Source organism: Salarias fasciatus, chromosome 7 (assembly GCF_902148845.1).
Source record: "Salarias fasciatus chromosome 7, fSalaFa1.1, whole genome shotgun sequence".
Classification (NCBI taxonomy): domain Eukaryota; kingdom Metazoa; phylum Chordata; class Actinopteri; order Blenniiformes; family Blenniidae; genus Salarias; species Salarias fasciatus.
The window spans coordinates 25,490,510-25,512,578 of NC_043751.1; the positions used below are offsets into that span (position 1 = coordinate 25,490,510).

The 22,069-nt window shown below is 44.0% G+C and overlaps 1 protein-coding gene across 2 annotated transcripts; it reads left to right on the forward strand.

Moving 5' to 3' along the window:
- The first annotated feature begins 2,067 nt into the window (after positions 1 to 2,067).
- cpt1ab (carnitine palmitoyltransferase 1Ab (liver)) lies at positions 2,068 to 17,986 on the forward strand. 2 transcript variants are annotated; one of them, XM_030095530.1, is made up of 19 exons: positions 2,068 to 2,194; positions 5,123 to 5,287; positions 6,004 to 6,146; positions 7,818 to 7,989; positions 8,538 to 8,639; positions 9,030 to 9,167; positions 9,253 to 9,330; positions 10,488 to 10,595; positions 11,301 to 11,388; positions 13,506 to 13,701; positions 14,200 to 14,388; positions 14,475 to 14,580; positions 14,776 to 14,892; positions 15,369 to 15,533; positions 15,826 to 15,957; positions 16,038 to 16,190; positions 16,283 to 16,396; positions 17,069 to 17,161; positions 17,255 to 17,986. In XM_030095530.1, the coding sequence occupies exons 2-19, from the start codon at positions 5,147 to 5,149 to the stop codon at positions 17,336 to 17,338; spliced, it is 2,319 nt and encodes a 772-aa protein (XP_029951390.1). In that variant the 5' UTR covers positions 2,068 to 2,194; positions 5,123 to 5,146; the 3' UTR covers positions 17,339 to 17,986. The 2 variants fall into 2 exon arrangements, with proteins under 2 accessions (XP_029951390.1, XP_029951391.1); XM_030095531.1 differs by lacking the exon at positions 11,301 to 11,388 and adding an exon at positions 11,912 to 11,996.
- The last annotated feature ends 4,083 nt before the right edge of the window (positions 17,987 to 22,069 follow it).

A 22,069-nucleotide genomic window follows, 5' to 3' on the forward strand; every position in this document is an offset into this window, starting at 1 on the left:
TCAGTGTGAGTATGTAAAAACAGACTTGCAAAAGAAGAAAAGCAAAAACTTGTTTCTTGGATATTTTACATTAGAAATGGATTTATGTTGAGATGGCAGTAATATTTGGGGTAAAATGTTCATATTAGGAACAATAATATAGATTTATTAGACATTTTTCCACAACAAACAAAAAGTTCAAATTTAAAGGTTAGTTGGATGAAATTGGACTGCAGGTGGCCCTGTCCAGAAATCAGTTTGACACAGCTGGGTTGCATTTTGGACGTAAATAGTCATTTTCATGCACTCTAAAAAATGATTCATGGGGATAGTTAGTTGAGCTTAACATCATGAGCTTTTTCGGCATAAAAGAATAAGGTTGTTACATGGACTTATTATAACAAGGTGGTAATTTGTTTTAAGAGGTTAGTCCGGTTGAAAATATTGGGCTAGCTAGTTGAGCTTAAAATCAAGAGCTTTGTCAAAATAACATTCTAAATTTGATACATGGGGACTTATCATAACAAGATGGTGACTTTTCAAGTTGGTCCAGCTTGAAATCGGAAACTGTGTCAACTTAAATATGTATGTATATTTTCAACAAAACCTGTCAAATTCAAATAGAAAAAAACTTAATTTGTCCCCAAGGGCAATTCAAAGGCCAGACCTGAAATCAACTGTACCTCATTCATTGTCTGAGCTGAATCAGGGACTGAAATTTTGCTGTATATTGAGTTTTCCCATCAGTTTGCCCAAATCTGTTTTGTTCAATTATATAAGTAAGACAAAACAAACAAGTTTTCATAAAAATATTTCAGGGCTGAGTTTATGTAAGATGGTCACATGATAGTGCAGTGGTTAGTGCTCATACCTCACAGCAAGAAGGTCCTGGGTTCAAATACTGGCTGGGGCTCAGGACTTTCTGTGTGGAGTTTGCATGTTCTCCCCGTGTGTGTGTGTGGGTTCTCTCTGGGTACTCCGGCTTCCTCCCACGGTCCAAAAACATGCATGTCAGGTTAAATAGTCATCCTAAATTGCCCATAGGTATGAATGTGTGTGTGTGAATGGTTGTATGTCTGTATATGTGACAGACTGGTGACCTGTCCAGGGTCTACCCCGCCTTCGCCCACAGCAGCTGGGATTGGCTCCAGTCACCCGTGACCCTGAAAGGGAGAAGCAGTAGATAATGAATGAATGAGTAAGATTTTCAAACCATGTTTTAAGGTGAGGTAACCTCACCTCTTTCATACGTTGCTTCACCTTAATTTTACATGGACCAGTTTATTAAAATTATGTTACTTCACCCTAATTAACTGTTTGCAGGTTGAAGTAAATTATGCTGGTTGTCCTTAAAAAACTGAGTTTCGACCATTAAAAGTCCTGTTGGATTTATTGAAAGGTTTTAGTTGAAATTTCTTAAAAAGGTTGATGCAAATTGTTTCCTTAATTGAATTAAGCTCAGCTGTTACACTATTTCTTAGAGTGTGGCTCGATTATGAATTCTTGCAACAACAAAAAAAAGAGGTTGAAAGTAACATTGGGGAAAGACAGTAATCTTGTACTGCATGCTAATTTTCAAAACTAAGGGTTAAAAGGTAAAGGTGTCTTATCCTCTTAATACTATATGTATTATAAATGTGATATGGAGAGGTGAGCTGCAGGCTAGAGAAGTAGATTTGGAACAGAAGCTAGTTGGTTCTGTTCCACTGGGAGGTCCTTCAGCAGCGCCTTTGAAAAATAAACATTTTTATCAAATATTGTGAGTTATTTTGAGCTGTGCTTGTGTCCCCTGAATTAAAATGTGTCTTATCGCATCTACTCTGTCCTCTCTATATCAATTCTCCTCTCCTGGTACAGACAGCCTGTCCTCATGCCCTGTGTGGGTACACTCGGCTCCGGCTCTGGCACAGGACCATAATAATGTCACGTCAAGTGTTTTATTTTCCATTGGTTACTTGCTGGTACCTCAGATAACCTCGTCATGTCGCACGCGCGTCCTCGCGGGGGCGCTGTTTCCAACGTGACTTGGAAAAAGAAAAAGAGAGGGCGAGAGAACGTGACGTTGCAGAAGGGGCAGGCCGTGTGAAAAAAAAGGAAAGAGAAAGAAGAAAGTCTGCGCTCTCATTCATGCACGGTGGACAACATTAGCAGTCTCCGCAGAACGTTGGGACGTGTCACCTCCTCGTCAAAACACACACACCGCCACGAAGCGTCGGTGAGTTGTTTTCCGCTCTTTTCCGGCTGTCTTTACCTGCGCCGGCGACGGCACTCTTACACGGTTGTTATTTTCCGGAGTGAATGTCTGTTTACAGCCGGAACAGGTAAAAAGGAAAATACAGTGAAACGAAACGGGGCTGTTTCTGCGCGTTGGCGTGTGTCGGCGTGTTGCATTCATTCGCGCGTCGGCGCCGCGGGTCGAGCTCGAGCCGGGCGGTGTTTACATGTCGACATGTTTCGCCGGGCGGCTTGTTTGGCCTGCAGTCCCGAGCTGGCGTCAAGTTTACTGTTTTACTGTCCTGTGAAATCCACATTTACACCCCAGAGTAAACAGCCCAGCCATTTCTTTCAATTAGAAGACGTCTGCAAAGGTTTTATGTTGAATCGGCCTTTTTACTGCGTGAACGAAAACACATTATGGCTGTAAAAACGGCCCAGGTGAATCTTTGTTACTCATGTTGCCCCTCAATGTAGGCAAAAGTCCAATTAGAGGTCATTGCCTGGCCAACGCTTCGCAGCTCCATTACAACACATGCAAATCATGGTCATTTAATAAGTGTGCACCTCACTGGCACCAGTGTTGTTGATTGTTGTTGCAAAATGACACGTTTTAAACATTAGGTGTGTGCATATGTCACCTGACGTGTGAAGGTCAATACACACTGTCCCACATTGTAGGATACATGATTAAATCTGAGATAACACAACGTTTCCCCTCTATTATAATTGCACGTCCCTGATAAGGACGATCGGTTTGGATGAAATAAGTAAATGGATCATCACACTAGTGACCCCGTTTTAACCATACCACGTGGGCAGGGTGCTCGATTTAACACCAGGAATGGAGCCTCCATATGTGATCAGGTGTGAGTGTATGCTTAATGATTGAATTGTTAAGTCATGACAGCTCGAAACGTGTATTTTCGTTCCATTTATTACTATATAGCGTTTTCTATTGAATAATATAAAGTAAATCAATTGTTTCTAAATATAGACAAAACAACGACAATCGCGTTTATATCAAATGTCTGAATCGAACGATTTGAATTCATATTATCCAAAAAGTATCAAATGTGTATTAGTGTGTTGCCAGTTTTGCCCGGTTTCAAGCGGCGCAGAGCTGCGACCTTTCCCCCAGTTTCTGCAGCAGAGGGCGGATCATGTGATGCTGGAAAGTAGCTGGGGGAAGGGACTGGCTGCGCGCGCGCACACACACACACACACATACACACACTCACACACTGCTGTGTGGATGCTGCTGCTCCTGCACACACACAGCGACGTGTCCTGCTTCCAGAGTGCTCTCATTCAATCAAATATAAACACAGACTTCCAATTAAAGCAGCCATTTTCCTGCAAAGTGAATCTCTGCTGCTGCATTTCGGCACAGTGTCCAGAAACTGACGCAGACCTGAAGACGGGGCTAGGGTTAGGCCCTGTTTTTGTTTCAAGTGATAATGCATGGATTTTTGTGTTTTTGTTTCAGACAGGTTTCGCATTTTCACGGCAACGTTGTTTGAACTGCAGAAATGCGAAACAAAATATGTAGTTTTCATGTTCCACCGCTAGTGGGTGCTGTTCGTTTCTGTATTGTACACATGCGTGCAGAGAATACACTGTTAACATTAGCAATGGTGACGAAACACAACAAGTGGCACAGTTGGATTGTTATTATGGAGATTCTTAGCTCTCTCCGGAGAATATGGGCTGGGCGTCATGACACTGTGAGGGCGACCATTGTTATTGATCATCTACTGAGCACGTGCCGAAGAACTATTCATTGAGGCCGTGGTGTGCATGTGCAGTAGCAGCATCTCTGCTATCCACATGGAGAGGCCAAGTGTTACAGAAAGTGATGTTTTTGCCAGAACTATCAATCAATATGCTCTGGCCTTAATCATTTTGTCAAGTATGGGATAATACATGAGAATAATACTATTAAATAATATTCAACTAAGCCTTACATGGGACTAGCATAGCACTTTTTTCTTTATTTGTACAAAATAACAATGTAATAGAGTTACAAAAGCAAAAAACAGGAACAAGAAATGTACAATCTTATAATCCAGGTAAAATTGCAGTAGATAAGAACCTGTTGTCAAAATACAAGCTTCAGTTCAGAGTCTCCTGTCGTTCCAGGATGTCGTCGTGTGGTTTTCTGTACCACCACTGTATCTAGGCCACGATGAGCAGTGCGAGCAATAACCTGTCAAATTTTTCTAAAGACTGATCAGGTGATTTCAGTCTCCATATTGACTTGTTCTTTTCTGGTCTGAGTCAAACATGTAAACTTTATTGAAATGTGAAACTACTCGCTTGGGGCTTTCCTGGTTCATAAGTAGATAAATCCTGAGTCGGCGTAACCTGGCCTAGCATCAGTTGTCTTGGTGAAGTTCTTCACTTGTTGAACCAGTTCAGAGATGTTGCACACGGTCGCCTCCCAACACATGGCCTCGGGTGCCATCATGCAGGAACCGGTTACATGAATATAACAGCCAAAAGCAAAACCACAAGCATCACATTTCTAAACGATATGCACTACTTCCTGGAAAAGTGAATGTTGATGTGTTAATAATCAATATTGCCAAGAGGCAACCACCCAGAATGCATTGTGTTTTGGTTATACTTTATTAGGCACATGATATTTTTCCCCAAGTATTTGTGACGGAGCTGCCTCACATGACTCCTCAGTTATTGTGTTCTTGACTCGTCCTCATGTGAACCTAATTGACCGCTGAATGTGTTGGTATCCATCTTTTTGACGTTGTTGTTTCAGAGGTTCTCATGTTTGAAACCCCGGATCTACATGTTCCATGTCCTTTCTAACCTTCGACTTAAGCTTTGCGGAAACTAACACTTCTCTAATGCTATTATCTCTCTCTTTCTGTCTCTCTGTCTGTCTGTCTCTCTCTCTCTCTTCCCTCAGTGACCCTCCACAGTAGTCTCTACCATGGCAGAAGCTCACCAGGCGGTGGCCTTCCAGTTCACCGTCACCCCCGACGGCATCGACCTGCATCTGTGCCACGAGGCTCTGCGGCAGGTCTACCTCTCCGGCCTCCACTCCTGGAAGAAAAGGTTCATTCGGTTTAAGGTAAAGGTCAACAGACGGAGCGAAGTCCAGCGAGGAAACTTTGACTGGATCGCTGATATATTCTCCCGTCGTTCATGTTTCACAGCAAAGTGCAAACATAAATCACATAAGAACATTTATATGTTCATAAAAGGAGACCATAAAAATAGATGAACTGAAATCAAAGTACAGGCAAGAACAGACTTTCCATTAGATTGTTTTTTCAACCAGCTGACACATTCAATCCTTTATTTACGTATTTTTTTAGTTCATCTTGTTATGCTACTCTATATTCAAATGAGCATAATGGCGACACATAACTGTCACTGAACATAATTGATTTTTTTTTTATTGCACAAGTAAATGTAAAATTAATAGGAGTAGAATAATAGACTCTTTCATAATCATCTTTGAACCTCTGGTTAGCTAGTAACACCAGACGAGCTTTAGTGAAGCTATATTTTTATCCACATCTGTTTGCTCAGTGAAATATTTGGTGAACCTGATCACACGGGAAGGTCACACACTGCGACTGTAACCTTCGTTCCTGTCCTTTGTGTGTTCGCCTTTGGCCCAGTAGTCTTTGTACACAGTTCCAGTGACTCACATGAACCCCACGGCCTCCCAGCATGCATTGGTCAGTGGGTGTCAGGGATGAAACCAGCTCTGTGTCATTATGATTGATTTCTACGAGTTTGTCTCAGTCATCCTGTCATTTCTCTCTTTTTCCCCAACAGAATGGGGTGATGACCGGCGTCTACCCGGGCAGCCCGGCGGGCTTCATGGTGGTGGTCGTGTCCTACATGTCATACAACAAATACAGACAGCTGGATCCTTCTCTAGGGCTGATCGCCAAGCTGGGGCAACATATACCGATCAGGTGAGCTGTCACAGACACTCAACATGAGCTGACAGAAACTACTGAATAAAAAGATTCCATTATGTGTTATTAAGGATGCATCGATGCCACTTTTTTTGAAGGACAAGATTAAGTACTGACCTTTAGTTATTTGCCAAAACTGGGTACTCATTCAAGTAGTTATTAAATGCCATTAAGCCTAATTTATACTTTATGCGCAAATGATACACAAAGGGAATGCACTGCTGTGAAACGCCTCCGCACAGCCCCTGCTTCGACGCTACACGCACCTCCAGCATCCTTGAAAGCTCCAGCACACGACGGTGTCTACAGTACGTGTAGGACAGCGTGTTTAAGCTATATGTACTATAGACTGAACTCACAGTCCATCAGTCATACTTTAATTAGCATGTAGCATTGCTAGTGTGTGAGCCCCGAAACTCTTTAGCATGTGGCGTGTAGTGCGGCTCGGTGCTAGTGGATCCACTAATGAGTAACGTCGGGCTAGCTCCGCTGGTCCAGCTGTCACTGGTGATGAAGTTGCTGGGGTTATACGAATTAGCTTTTCGCTTTTTCCTAGAGCTCGCCGGGTTGTATCTTTCAATGATTATCAAACCCGACACCGGAGTTGGTGCATTTTCTAGTTATTGATCTGGAAGACAAAGAAGTGAAGAAGCAGATAAGTGGGAGCTGCCTTGTTTCTGAGTCAGACCTTTGCTAAAATGTGACCAGGCATGACAGAGAGTGGGGAGGATACTTTGTGAGGAAGGGATCTTCCTCTCCTCCCAGCTTCAACACAAACAATAAAATTGTGTCTTTCCTTCACTCTAACCGTCCAACGTGACTCATTTTAATGTTATCGATCATGTTTTGTCATATTGTGCAACTCTTTAATGCTTTCGCTATCAGCGTAGTGTTTGAGGGGGTTCCTCTTGTCAAGGGCATCGTTTACGACGGGTTATTAGGTTTATTGCCCTCATAATCGTCTGCAGTGTTTCAGTGGGAAAACACTTCAGGTGCAGTTGTAGTTCTTCAGAGCCTGCTGGCGTTTCGAATGGCTGAACACACTGCGCCGTGATAAAGCCAGTCTTGGGTAACTCAAGCCGTAGTCAGTAATAAATGTTGTGGACTTTATACTGTTGACAGTTAATCAGTCACAACAGGAGTGTGAGTTAATCACATCAAGTTGAATAACAGGAAACATTAACCTGTTCAAAGTTAATGAAAGGCTGCATAAATAATGACCGAGCCAAGTTTTGCTGCTGCGATATGACATAAACTGTCGCGAAACCAGACTGTGCGGATTTTTCTAGTGGGGGTGCGTTTAATTCTGTCTTGTACACCTTTAATTACATCTTCTAATCGCCAGCTGGTCTCATATACCTGTTTGCTGAGATGAAACTAATAAATCATTCAGGGACAACGTAAGATGTCTCCACAGGGAAGTTCTTCCTGTAAGTCAGGAGCGCTCACTGTCACACCTTTCTTTTTAGAAAGTACCCTGATTAAATGTTTACAGTACAAGTTAAATGGTTCATTAACGGAGTTCCCACATACGTCAAATCCCCCGTCTCTTGGACAATTGCACCTTCTTTGTAGTGTTACATTGTCATGAATTGCTTGTGTTATATTGACAGCTTTCAGTTCAGGAGATTTTTCCTTTATATTTTGTGTCTTCGCTTCTGTCCACAGCCAGTACATGTCCACAGACAGCCAGAAGATAGTCGGGGGGGTTCTGGTGGGCACGGGTCTGTGGGTCACCATCATCATGATCATGAGGAATGTCCTGAAGAGCCTGCTGTCGTGGCACGGCTGGATGTACGCAAATCATGGCTCCGTGTCCTGGACCACTCGCATCTGGATGGTGAGAGTTGATATTCCTTTCTAAATTGTGAGAACTTTTCTAAATTCTTTAACAGTTTGTGTTATCCCGTTAGTGTTTTCTTTTTCTTTTCTTTTTTTTGATTTTGAATGGTAACATGCATTTGTGGGTCATTGTTAGCAATTTATCAAGTAAACAATCAGTCGACCCAGTAGCTTGCTGCAGAAGCATTTACAACCTGGCAGCTCCTTGCGGCATCCCCGTTTACAGCCGGAATTTTTCTGCAGTCAGCCGAAAAGGGCCTTATTGGTCACTGTGGCACAAACGGCGCGTCGAGTCGGATCCCACAAGCTTTCAGCCGTAGAGGTCAGAACTGCTGGCGGGCCGCGGCTACCAAGAGCTAAACTACGAGTCAGTTGCACAATCACAATAAGCTGTTTGGCAATGAAGATTGAGCACATTTTTCAGTGGCTCAACCCCAACAATTACAGCAGCGTTTTAAAAAACCTGACATCCCACAGGGCAAATATTTCAGTGGACTCGGTAACTTGATTTTTTTATTCTCTCTCTTATCTCCTCCACTCCTCCAGCTATTAGTGAAGGTGTTCTCTGGCAGGAAGCCAATGCTCTACAGTTTCCAGAACTCTCTGCCCCGACTGCCCGTCCCCTCTGTCAAGGACACCTGCAAAAGGGTAACTTCCACATGTCATTCAACTCCCGCGAACTGGACGGTCCTGAACACACAATGTAGTTTCCAAGAAAATATCATTGAAGTTGGATTGATGTTGAGATTGTTCTCATTTTGGGAGGTGATTTTTTTTTTTTTTTTTTTTTTTTAAATATGGAGTTTGTTGCCCCTGTACTAAAATGTGTTTGACACTCTTGGCTTAGCAGAAGTGTCACTGCCATTGTCTTATGGGGAAGGACTAGTTTTTCTGGCCTGTGCACTCACTGCTGATCTCTCTCCTTCTCTGGTTCACTGTCGCCTCGTTCCCACTGCGCTCTGTGTACCAGTACGGTACAGGTTTTACAGATGTGGCTCCAGGGACACTAAGGTCTTTGTGTTTCTCTGCATCTCATAGTACCTGGAGTCGGTGCGCCCGCTGATGGAGGATGAGCAGTATGAACGTATGAAAGGCCTGGCTAAAGACTTTGAGAAGAACCTGGGACCCAGACTGCAGTGGTACCTGAAACTCAAGTCCTGGTGGGCATCCAACTACGTGAGTTGAAAAGGGTGAATCTCTCTGCCGTTTGGCTCCGCTCGTTCCTGAACAGCAGTCTGACTGTATATTTCTCCTGGCTCAGGTCAGCGACTGGTGGGAAGAGTATATTTACCTGAGAGGCCGTGGACCCATCATGGTTAACAGCAACTATTATGCAATGGTAAGATCTCTGTTTGTAAACAACAACTTTGTCTAATGAGTAAAGATTAAATAACTCTGTCTCCCGAATAGTGAATGCCAAGTTTTTTTTTTATGATCCCAGAGTGAAGTCCAAACAGTTTTCATTAGTTTAACTCTCCTGTGAGTGTGAAGGACTCGTAACTAAATACTGCACCATGTTGTTAGTTGTTTACGACGGCTGCTTTTTTTAATTCATCCAGTTCAGGGTTGTGCAGAGATGGAGCGATTGTGAGAGTTGGTTGTACTGAAGCTCTGCTGCCATGTAAATGCAAATATACATCTGCTAGACCACTTTATCCAACGCTGGGCTGCGTTACGCTTCAACTGGCAAATACATGCCGAAAGCGAGACAAGCCGCTAGCATCACAATGCAAATACAGAAGAGTAACACACACACACAGAAACAGAGTTTACACAGAAGAAGAAACGTCTCATTATTTAATCTGTGAAAATGTTTTACTTCGTAAATTTTGAGACTTAGCTGGCAGCATTAGCCTCTTGTGTCCCAGGCAGAAATACACACAGTCCAATACTCGGTGTCTCTCAGGAGCTCATTACAGCTACAGCTTCACAGTCTGACGGTTTCCATCCTCATCCCTGGCAAATACGGTTACTTTATCATCATGTCTTTACAGTTTGTTTCAAGTCTTCTTCAGACTTGCAGTCATCACCTCAGTAGGCTTACTTTGAGTCTGCATCCCTCTTTTAAATGTTTCTACTTAGATATGCCTGAAGCCGGAGTCTGTGTACCTCCAGCAGCCTCAACAACCGATTCAGAACTCAGTAAAAACGCCCTCGTTCAGCATCTGTATCGCAGAAAGCTTCTATTAAAGGGGATGGACTTCCTTTGGGACTAGAGGAGATTCTAACAGCAGTCCATAGCAGCGTTTTCTTTCTTTGAATCCCAAAATCACTTCAGGTATTGTATTTCACCTGGGGCAATTGTTGGTACAACCAGATTCCTTTTCGGCGTTGCAACATGCCCGTAAACCACCATCTGGAATGATGATCTGAGCCAGCTTTTCCCAGGAATCACTGCTCTCACGTGTGAACTCGTGTTGTTACATGAGGACGTTTCTCCATCTTGAGAACACACAGCCCTCGCTGACCTGTTCCACCTCTCCGCCTTGTCTCCAGGACTTCCTGTACGTGTTTCCCACCTCCATCCAGGCTGCCAGGGCAGGTAATGCCATCCACGCTATTATGCTGTACAGGAGAAAACTGGATCGAGCTCAGATCAAACCAGTGAGTCCAAAACTCAAAACGGCTTTTCATGTGCTCTGATGCTGTAATGTGAAACACATTAGTACACGTTCAACTTTTCAGTCCTGTGTAAATGTTTAACTTTCTCACTCATAATTTACTCATGGATGGAGTTTATCTGAGTGTGTTTGTCTTGGAAGTTTGATACGACAGCCCCTTATCTTTCACAACCTTTTTCTTGTGTAAGTTTGTCTCCAGCGTGCAGAGCAGGGGTGTCAAACGTGAGGCCCGTGGCCCTCGAGTGAGCTTTTAAAAACATGTACAATTCAACAGCTACAGGAGAAGTTTTTTTTTTATTTTTTTTGTAGAGTTTACTGTATTTTTCATCAGAAGGTTTGATTAAAATTGGCTTTATGTTGAAATGAGTTTGGCACCCCTGCTGTCATGTTAAGTTGACCGTGAGCTTTGTGCTTTGCTTTGTCGCTTGCACTTCTGATGGAAGTCAAGTGGTGACGACTAGCAAAGGCTGTAAAGGAATGCCGGCGGTTTCTGGTCCACGCCGCAGCGTCTTCCTTTCCTGCTCCCACCTGCATGACGCCCCAGTGCAAATCAAATTCAATATTTGCACAGGAGTACAAACCAACAGAATGCATTTGTACAGACTCTTAATGCATGAGCTGGCCCTGTTCCACACTCACGTCCGGTTGTCTCTGTTTTGTCCTCTCGCCGTGTCGGACGCTGCGTTAGATATACTTGCTGGCAAACAAGGTTCCTCTGTGTTCGGCTCAATGGGAGCGAATGTTTAACACCTCCCGCATCCCCGGTTTGGAGACAGGTAAGAGGAGGGCACATCTCCGCCGTGCCCTCTGACCCCAGCCCCCCCCCACCCTTCAATCCCTGTGATCCCGGTCATTGCCATGGCGACAGCCACCGGAAACCCTGACTCCTATGCTCGGTCCCGCACAGCACAGCCCTGAAGCAGCGTTAATGTTGTGAACATTTCAGTCAATTCGATTTGTGGATAAACCAAAAGAACCAGTTGGAAGCTCGCCGTTACGTCAGGGCTCTGCTGGCCGCATCGAGATAGCAGGCCATTGGTTTCTGGACCCTGCTCACCCCTCTCTCCCTGGCAGCCTTCTGAGGTCCCTCCTGATCCCTATCAAACCCCCCCCCCCGCCACTCCTCCTCCACCTCCCATCAATGCTCCTGTCCATGTAGGTGTGTGGCTGTGTGTGTGTGTGGTTATGTATGTGTGTGTGTGTGTGTGTGTGTGTGTGTGTCTGCTGCTGCCGCTCTCCTGGGATTTTAGTCACTTAGTTTGTCATGTGTGTGTTTCATTCTCCCCTTTTGCTTTTCAGCTCATGCTCCTTCACACTATTCCCATGTGCTCAGCCCAATACGAGCGTATGTTCAACACCACCCGTGTCCCAGGTGTAGACACAGGTAGAGTGTTTCCTCTAGCAGCGCCTCCTCCTTCACATTACTCCCACTGTACTTCTCCTTGGGACGTTCGTCCGCCTGTTTTGAATTGGAGATGAACAGAATTCCTCCAGTCGATAATGCATGTGTGCCGGTGTGTGTGCACATCCAACAACTAATTTGCATGAGAGTGAAATCTGGATGTAAAGTTTCAGGGAGGTACTGAACAGTGAGTTCTCTCAGGAGCAGGAGAAATAGTCCTACAGAAGAATACTGAACCTGGGATCTAAGATGAAGACACTGTTTCGAGGAAAAAGGTTTTATATTCTGGCCAATAAGTTTCTTTCTCGCATGTTGTCTATAAGACGATGAATGAGATGGCAGGAAGTCTGTTAGCTATGCATTTCTTATGAATCGTTCCAATGATGAAGGTTGGTTGAAAAGGGGTGAAGACGCCGTTGTTGAGTGTGAAGAACTAGCCTGATAATAAAGCCATGTCTACATAACGTTTCAAGTGAAAACGACGCTTTTGCTGCATTTTCAGGTTGTCAGTGTGTGTTCACCGAGCCTGAGCCAGTGGTGTTGAGTCTCTGAAGAGCAAACATGATAGTAAATCAGTGTGTGACGCTGTACTGCATGCAGACAGTCAGGATTGTAACAATAAACAGGTCATTTTGAAGTCTGTGAGTTAAACTGGGATATGTGTTTTGAATATTGAACCTCGAGGTAATTTGTGTTTTCAGTACCACACCTGGTTGTCAAAGTGTGTTGGTGAATGATGTATTATATTCTTAGTGGTTGACGGACTAAGTGTCCATCCTTGATCCATTAGCGAGTGATGGTTACTGCGTTAGCTTGAGCACATCTATCTCAGGATATGCTGTTGCTTCATGGTGAGGAAGGACATTGTTGTCAGTATTAAACGGATGAGAGGTTGTTTGGATTGTTCGTGCTGTTCCCTTCCCCCACCCTCCACTTTTCCTCGTCTGTGACGATGTTTGTTTGAGACACTGAGCGTCACCAAAACGACGTCGCAGTAAAGGCAACGCGCACACAAAGCTTTGGAATCGGCTTCAGTTGGTTGAGCTCAATTCTTCACAGACAAACATCGTCTCAGTTCATTGTAGTTCTAACCACATCCTCCTCTCCCACTTCACTTTCATCCCGCTTAACCCCATGTTCACATTGTGGAGCGACTGTAAAATCTAAACGGCATAAACTTTAAAATCTCAATCAGATCTGTGAGAGATTTCTAGACATCACATCGTTCCACTCTGTGGGAATGTGGAATAATTCCTCATTTCTGATGTTCCCAGGAATGAAATGATCTGATGTCTAAACGCTAAAACAGCTTTGATTTCACAATGAGTGAACAGAATCTATTTTTAAATTGCTTTGACCCAAAATACATTTACAAACACATCAACTCCTTCTGTCAGCAACCTTCAGATTCCTCCAAATGCTCTTTTTTTCTTGTGTGTGTGTGTGTGTGTGTGTGTTCCCCTCCCACTGCGTTATTGCTCCGACTCTCAGACACGCTGCAGCACATGAACGAGAGCAAACACATAGTGGTGTACCACAAGGGCCGGTTCTACAAGGTGTGGATGTTCTACGACGGCCGGCTGCTGCTGCCACGGGAGATCGAGCAGCAGATGGAGCGGATCCTGGCCGACCAGTCGGAGCCCCTTCCCGGAGAGGAGAGGCTGGCGGCGCTCACCGCCGGGGATAGGTGAGTGGCGGCACAGCTGGAGGTCTCACACACCTCACGACAGGCTCTGGAGGAAGCAGGAATGGAATCACTGCAATCATCCTCCAAATCTTTATTATGATGTTTCAACACGCTGCTCAAAGTGACACTGATTCACTTTGTCGTCTCTGTATCACTACTGGAATGACACACTGGCACACAAGGTCACCATTAACCAAACTGAACAGTGTTACTCCTGCATATCTGTGTCACTACTGACACCTAGTGGACTAACGGCCACACTGCCTAAATTACAACTAAACTTTTTGACATGTTAATAGATCAATTGCTTGATTTGTATTGAAAACAAACAGAAAAGACCTAAATAAATATTTAAATAAAAGTACAAAGGTTTTTATTTCATCTCATTCTATTTCATCTTCCATCATACAAACACACTGTTGTGACTTTCGTACCGGCAGATTACTTCAGAGTGCAAAAGGTTAGTTCAGATTTCATGCATTGACTGTTTCTCTACAGGACGCCGTGGGCGAATGCCCGTGAGACGTACTTTGGCCGTGGTAAGAACAAGCAGTCCCTGGACGCCATCGAGAAGGCGGCCTTCGTGGTGACCCTGGACGACACAGAGCAGCGATACGACGAGGCGAACCCGGTCAAGTCCCTGGACAGCTACGCCAAATCTCTGCTCCACGGAAAGTGCTACGACAGGTGGGGACGGCACGGCCGCCATTTTCCTCAAATATGAACGTTCTATTCAAAAATGACTTAAAATAGTTGATTTTCTTTTCTTCCAGGTGGTTCGACAAGTCCTTCAATCTGATCGTTTTCAAGAACGGCACCATGGGACTGAATGCTGAGCACTCATGGGCGGACGCTCCCATCATTGGACATTTGTGGGAGGTACTGCGGTGTTCTGATGATAAATTGCTGTTATTATTGGCTTCATTACATCTGAAATTCAGATTTACCAAGTTATTGTCCATTATTATGTTATTAGTTGTGTCTAGCGGTTGTTACCTTCACAAAGTTGGTGTTTCACAGTGGTGGAAAAAGAATGTGACGTTACCGAGAATTGAATGTTTCTCCCTCCTTCAGCACGTTCTGTCCATGGATCCCGTGAGGCTGGGATACACCGAGGAGGGCCACTGCTGCGGGCAGCCTCACCCCAACCTGCCGGGTCCTCAGAGGCTGCAGTGGGACATCTCAGCCGAGGTGAGACTGAGAGCATGTTTACACCACAAGGGTCCAAGTGAGAACACATCGTTTGTGTTTCAGAACGGTTTTGTGTTCACGTGGTTTTTCATGGAAATGGCAGGAGCATGTGGACACTGAGAATAATACAGTGTCGTTTTCACAAAGTTACTTTTTCCCCACTTCACACAGAGTTGCAGCATTTTCAGAAAGTGCATTTTCTCTGAGCACTGTTATCCTGTAAACAAGCCCAAAACCTTTGCATTTTCACTTAAAAATGGGGTCTCATTTGAAGTCTTAACACTGCTTTGATAGTCAGATCAGGGGCTCCCTCTGGTGGATGGATCAAATAAATACACTACTGTTGATATTTGATCAGAACTTTAAAATTGCAGATGTTGTAGTTGCATATTGGAATTGTGACAGATCTTCATAGAAATAAGCAAGAAATGACAGCCTTCAGTTCTCAGTAAAAGCTCCTTCATCTTTTTCCTCAGTGCATCGAGGTGATTGACAGCTCGCTGGCAGTAGCCAGAGTCCTGGCAGATGACGTGGACAGCCACATTTTCCCCTTCAGCGACTTCGGAAAAGGGCTGATTAAGAAGTGCCGCACCAGTCCGGATGCCTTCATCCAGATCGCCCTGCAGCTGGCCCACTACAGAGTGAGTGTCGCCGTTCACCTCGCCTCAGTCAGGATGTCCAGGAACTTGTACTTCTCCTCTGTTCCAGCAGAGGACAGTCTGAGCTCACCAACAAACATCACAGAAAGACACTCAAACTGTCAAGTCTGGACTGATTCAGACTGTTTCCATATTAATTTTATAGTTTCTGTAAGTCCCCAATGTTAAAATGGTTCTAAATTCCATATATATAAACTATAAAATAAGGCTTTGACGTCATAATAGTTTAAGTGTTTATAAAAAAGGTATAATTCCTTATTGCATTTCCCGTCAGGACAAAGGGAAGTTCTGCCTGACGTACGAGGCCTCCATGACGCGTCTGTTTCGGGAGGGCCGGACAGAAACCGTGCGCTCCTGCACCGTGGAGACCTGTGCCTTCGTCCGCGCCATGATCCGAGACGAAACGGTGCGTCACAGATCCTCAGATCCGCTTGCAGAGAATCGGATATTTGTACATTCGTCTTTGACTTTGTCCCGTTCCTGCAGAGAGAGGAGCGTCTGAAGTTGCTCAAAGTGGCAGCAGAGAAGCACCAGAACATGTACCGCCTGGCGATGACGGGAGAGGGCATCGATCGCCACCTTTTCTGCCTTTATGTGGTTTCCAAATACCTGGGGGAGGACTCGGCCTTCCTCAAAGAGGTGCCAACTGATTCCACACGTGTCCTGGTCATGGAGCCAGCGTGCTCTGTGGTTTATATTTACATTCAGTATTAACGACTTTTATTTTGTAGGTTTTGTCCGAGCCGTGGAGGCTTTCCACCAGCCAGACTCCTCTGCAGCAGGTGGAGCTGTTCGATCTGGTCCGACACCCTGAATATGTGTCTTCTGGAGGTGGATTTGGTCCCGTAAGTCATCCAGGATACCTTCCTGCTTTTAGCTGAGGGGACCGCATTCAGCCAGATTTCATCATGAGTGGGCCAGACCCGTAAAGAATTACCAGAATAACCTTTAAACTGAAGTTTTTCTTTGTTGTGGCGCAGAAGATACATGATGAAAATGTATGGAGCCTCATGTAGGCCTGGTTTTGGCCCACAGGACTCATGTTTGGCACCCCTGAGTTCTCGTCATTGAATGCAGCACGTTTTGCCTGCACAATTTTTTATGATTAATTTCATTTCAGAGACAGTGCAGTCGGTGCTCATCATGACAAAATTCACACAAATTGCTGTGACTTGTGTTCACATTATCTCCTGTAATAATCAGTAAAATCGAGCCATGATAACGTTTATATTCAGACGTTACACTTCTTCTTTCTTGTGGAACAGATGATGAAAATGTAAATTTTTTTCACAAAAGCAAGAATTTCCTCCTGAAAATTACAACAATCTAACAATCAGAGACGTAATTTACAGTGAAATCACTCAGAAAACCCATCACTGTTGCATTGTGGGTGTTTTTATAAACTCGCTTTGATAACATGGCTTTGAAGCGATCGCTCCCCTGCTTCATAGTATTTTTTTCACATCATTGGTGGAAAGGAAGCAGTGACTGATCTGCTCTGTATGTTTGTCCACCAGGTGGCGGACGACGGTTATGGAGTCTCCTACATCATTGTTGGTGAGAATCTCATCAACTTCCACATCTCCAGTAAACACTCCAGCCCAGAAACCGTAAGTTTTTGCCGAGATTCTTTTTTTTTTTTTTTTTAAACTCAATTTTAGATTTATTCCTAAAATAAACTAAAACGGTTTTGTGTTTCTCAGGATTCCCATCGTTTCGGAGCCAACATTCGACAGTCCATGCTGGATATTCTGGATCTCTTCCAGCTGGACAAGAAAACCAAGTGAAGAGGAAAAACACCACAAACTGTTTTAGCAAAGCGTTTCTTTTTTTTTTTTTGTTTTGTTTTTGTTTTTTTTTGCTGAAGCCTGAAACCATTGGATTTGGGATTATTTTTAAGTTAATTGATGTTACAGAAATGAGAATTATTGAAAGGCATTTGGAAATATTCCTGTGTGTGTGCGTGCGAGCGTACGTATGTGTGCGTGTGTGTGTGATTGAATGAGAGGCCTTTGTGTGTAGGTGGTGTGGGTTCAGGTAGTGCACAGATCAAACTTTTTATTTACTGGACTGTTCGAACAGGTGCCTTACTGACCCACTGATGTTCAAAAAAAAACAAAGAAAAAAAGGGCAGAAAGGGAGGAGGAGATGTTCTGGTAGGAAGTCTGCACTCACACACGGAGTTGTGTGTTTATATTGCATCGTCTGATATTGGAAAGACTTTTCAAGTTGGGAGATGGTGCAGTGTTTTTTGTTTTGTTTTTTTTTTTTCTCTTCTAGTTAAATCATTTCACCACCAGAGTCAAATATAACTGACCAAAGCAGCAAACTTGATGGGAATCATCAAAAGACTTGCATGTTGAAGAGCGATGGCTGGTTTGAATAGAGAACTGACTTTTTAAGCTTCACAATTGTTTGTAGTCATTTAAAAAAAATAAAAAGTCCTACAGAAAGCTGTAGGAGTAATATAGTTGAATGCTAATCATTGATCTGCTCCTGTCTGATCAGTGGCTCTCCATTGCCTCTCTGACCAGTGTGTTTGTTCATTTTAGCTGCTATGATTTAACGGTGTAGCGACAAAAGACAGTTAAAGTGTGTGTGTATTTTTTTTTTTTGTTGTTGTTTTATTCTCAGGTTATGTTAAATCTGCCTGGTTTTCATAGGGTGTTAGTTGAAAAGGATGCTGGCTTGTACATGTTGCAACAGTGAGATGATTTAAAAACATGCAGTACGGTGATCGCCGCGCCGGCGGTTTGCTGAATCTGACGCGTTGTGTTTCCACACCGAAGGGTTGATGGACTCTTGTTGTGCACTCCATGACTGACCCTGTAGTTCAGCTTAACAACCTGTGTCTCTTACATGATCTGTAAAGTTTTAACAGCAGCTGCAGGATCGCTCCGTGGATCTGGTCACTAAAAACAGACCATTCTGTTCAAAACAAACTTTTTTTTTAATATTCTGTATATGTTGTCGGTTCATATTTATTTTGCGCTGGTTTTAACCTCATCATTGACACACGACATGATGCTTCTGTACGAGCTGAATGTGACGCCAAGCATTAAGTTCCAGCTTTTGCTTATTTAAAAACGGACAAAGAGTTCCCCCTCCCTCGCTCCTGACGTGACTGTTTGGTTTTCACACACGTTGCCAGTACGTTGTAGATGTAAAAGTTTTTATCTGTTTACACTGCTGCATGTGGGTTTTTTTTTTTTTTTCTTTTTTGTGGGTTGGGGGACTAAAGCTGTATATGTTTGCCTTTAATTTAAAGACGTGTGGAAAATATACAAGCAGCTGATTATACCAAACAGAGTTTTAACAATAAAGTGAATGTGACACAGCTGCAACACCTTGCTATGGACATTCTCTTTAAAAAAAAAAAAAAAAAATCTATTAAGTGATGTGAATTTCTGTCTCCATCATTTTACATTAATTCAAACTGACAGCAGTGATGTAGTGGTGTAGTGGTTCGCTCTCCTGTATCACGGTTCAATGTGAAGTTTTAATGTTCTGTCTTTGCATGATCAGATTTCAGGAAATTATAACAACTTGACTTTGTTTTTTTTTTTTTTTTCTCTGATTCTACGCTAAAAATCAGACTTCCGTTGTGGAGATGTGGAAATATGGATGTTTTCCAACGTGGATGGTTTGTGGCCACGTTTGCCGTTTCCAGGAGGAAAAAAAATCTGACAATGTTCCTAATTGGACCTTGAAATCTTGATTCATCTTAAGTTCATAATTGGAAATTTTCCGTTTCAGAGGTTTCAGTTTTACATTAGCATAACTAGATTTTGTAGGTTTCTGGCTTTAACAACTTTCCAGATCCTCGTTCGTTCTGTGGAAAGAAACATTTCTGCTCCGAATGAAAACGAAGTAAAGACTTCATAAAATATAGGACATTAGACATTAGAATGATGGTAATAAATGTGAATACATCAGCTGAGCGTGTAGAAGGTGAACAAGTTTAAATAGAGAAATCACATTTAAAAAGTGTGACACAAGGGAAAAAAAAACATTTCAGTGATGGAAATCCATCCTGAGTCGATTCAGACCTCTTGACAGTTATTCACCTCCACAACGTGGACTTTCTCTTTTCAGCTTTTTGCACCAAGCATAGCATTTCTACTGCACTGAGTGTTGATTGGCTGATGAGGAACACCTGCTCAGCCATGGACTGAAGAACATCACAGCTGGGAAAAGATTTAATTCCTGTAACTTACTGGTTTGTCAAAAGTGACCGGACATTGCTGAGGGCAGCCGGTAAGATGAGTCTTTTGGTTGATTTGCTAAACGTTGCCGGGTTGTTCAGTGATTTATTTTTTTAATGCTATAGATTTAATTGATTAGAATTTTTTTATTTAATTCATAGTGCTTGAATTGGATGAGCCTTTTGTGGTGACAAACTGTTTATCCTCAGGGTTAAAGGAACTCATCATGACAGATACCCATAAACTTTTCAGGTCCCAATTATACAACGTTTTTAAGTTAAAACACACATTTTTGGGCGTCTCTTTTTACGTGGCGACGCCTGTTTTCACTTGAAGCGTCATGTGAACGGGGCCTCAGAATTACCTAGGTTGTGATGAGGGTTGGTGTCACCCTAAGTCCAAACCCTGAAACCCCCTGGAGGCTGAGCAGGAGCGCTCCAGATGATGGTCTCTTCCTCCGATCCTCCGTCTGGACCAGCAGGGCGAGCTGTCACCTTATCCCTCGACGCCAGCTTTTCTTAGTTCCGACAATCTGTAAACCTCTCGAAAGCCGTCTGGTGTGAAAATGGGATCTTTCCCTCCTAAGCTCAGTGTTTACTTGATCAAGGGGGGGCAGCCCGGTGGCCGGGGCCTGCCTGGTGGACAGGTGGACGGCACCGGGGCGTTAATACGTCCCTGCAGCGGAGCTGCGACGGCTTTATTCACTGATCATCCTCAGCTGAGGACGTTTGAAGGCGCTGCGAGGTGAAGCAGAGAGGAAGTGATTCCACGTGACTGGCTTCTTTGCTCTTGCTTTACTCAATGTCCCTCTCACACACACACACACACACACACACACAACTCCACAATGGTGCGCCCCCACCGATGTCGCCGTGCCCCGGGCTTCCGATAGCAGGCTTATATTTCAAGACTTGCATTCCTGAGGTCTGAGAAACTCGATCCGCTTTCAGAGCCGCTTCTTTGTATGTGTTTGTTTATCGATTGATTTCTCGTCATTTGGCCTTTCTGTGCATAAAAATGACCTCAGATCGTGTATTAAAAACTAAAAAGGTAACTTCTTCCTCTGTGTTTTCGAACGTGAGACCGAACCTGTGAAGCTTCAGCTGCTGGCTTCTGGACGTCAGGCCTTTAAATCGTACACCTAATTGGCAAGCTGGAAAACCCATTCACTCAGGAGCAGACATTGAAACCCAAAACCTTGACTTGCACTTTCTATAAGTAGACTTTGGGAGAGATCCGTGGCCCCTGCTTGTCACCGGTTTAATTCATGCGCCACTTGCTTCACAACACCCTCAAAGAAAAGAGGAAGTCTGTTTATTTTAATAAGCTCTTGATGGCGCAGCGGCGGTTTGGTGTTTATCTCATCACATTGTTCTAATTGCTGCCACTGTACTCGGCTCATTCGTGTCATTCTTGATCCGGATTCTTGGCAGGACAGTTTGTTTTCTTTCTCCGCACTGCTGGATGACTTACGTAAGACAACTGCTGCACCCCCAGACTAATTGGGCTGAATGTGACATGTTGTTTTCAGTCGATCTGAGCACCGCGGCCTGCTGCACGTCTCGGACCACAGGAGTTCCTAGAAGCATTTTTGCCGTTTGAGCAGATAGTGTAAAGAAATAAAGGTCACTTCAGGGCTTCGAGCACAAAATTACCTGACGCCGGCCGTGCGGCCCCTGCCGAGGAGTCCTCTCATGCCTCTGACGCTGTAACCTCATCACCTCACGGACCTCGGAGCCACACCGGGATGTCTTGTGAATTTTATCTTTGCCTCAGTCTCAGAAAGCGCCACATGAATCTGAGTGATTAAGGCGAGGGTGTAAACGGAGAGGGCGAGCTCGGACGCTGGCATGGAGGGAGCGCGCATGTCCTGCACCTGTCTCAGCTGCATTAAGGGGGGGAGGGGGGGGCGTTGGGTGACCGGGGGGTCTGGGGCCCCAAGGTGGACGCCAGCCAAGTAGCAGCAGGAGAGGAAGGTGAGGAGGAGGAGGAGGAGGAAGAGGAGCTCGGTCCGACTGTGATTTCCCTGAGAATGTCTCCCACACAGGATGACCAACACTAAAAATAACTTTTATTAGATCCAGAGGAATCAGTGCAGATGTGAGTGGTCAGCGAAGTGTTAAAGCACACATCAGGCAGGAGGGTTATTAACCCTAACCCTAACCCTAACCCTAACCCCAACCCCAACCCCAACCACACAAACAATGCAAAGCTTTCCCATTCTTAAATCTGCATTTTCTCATTTTCTACTAGTTTTTTTTTTTTTTTTTTTTTGCTTTGTTTATGGCCACAGATGATTTTGAAACCTCTGCT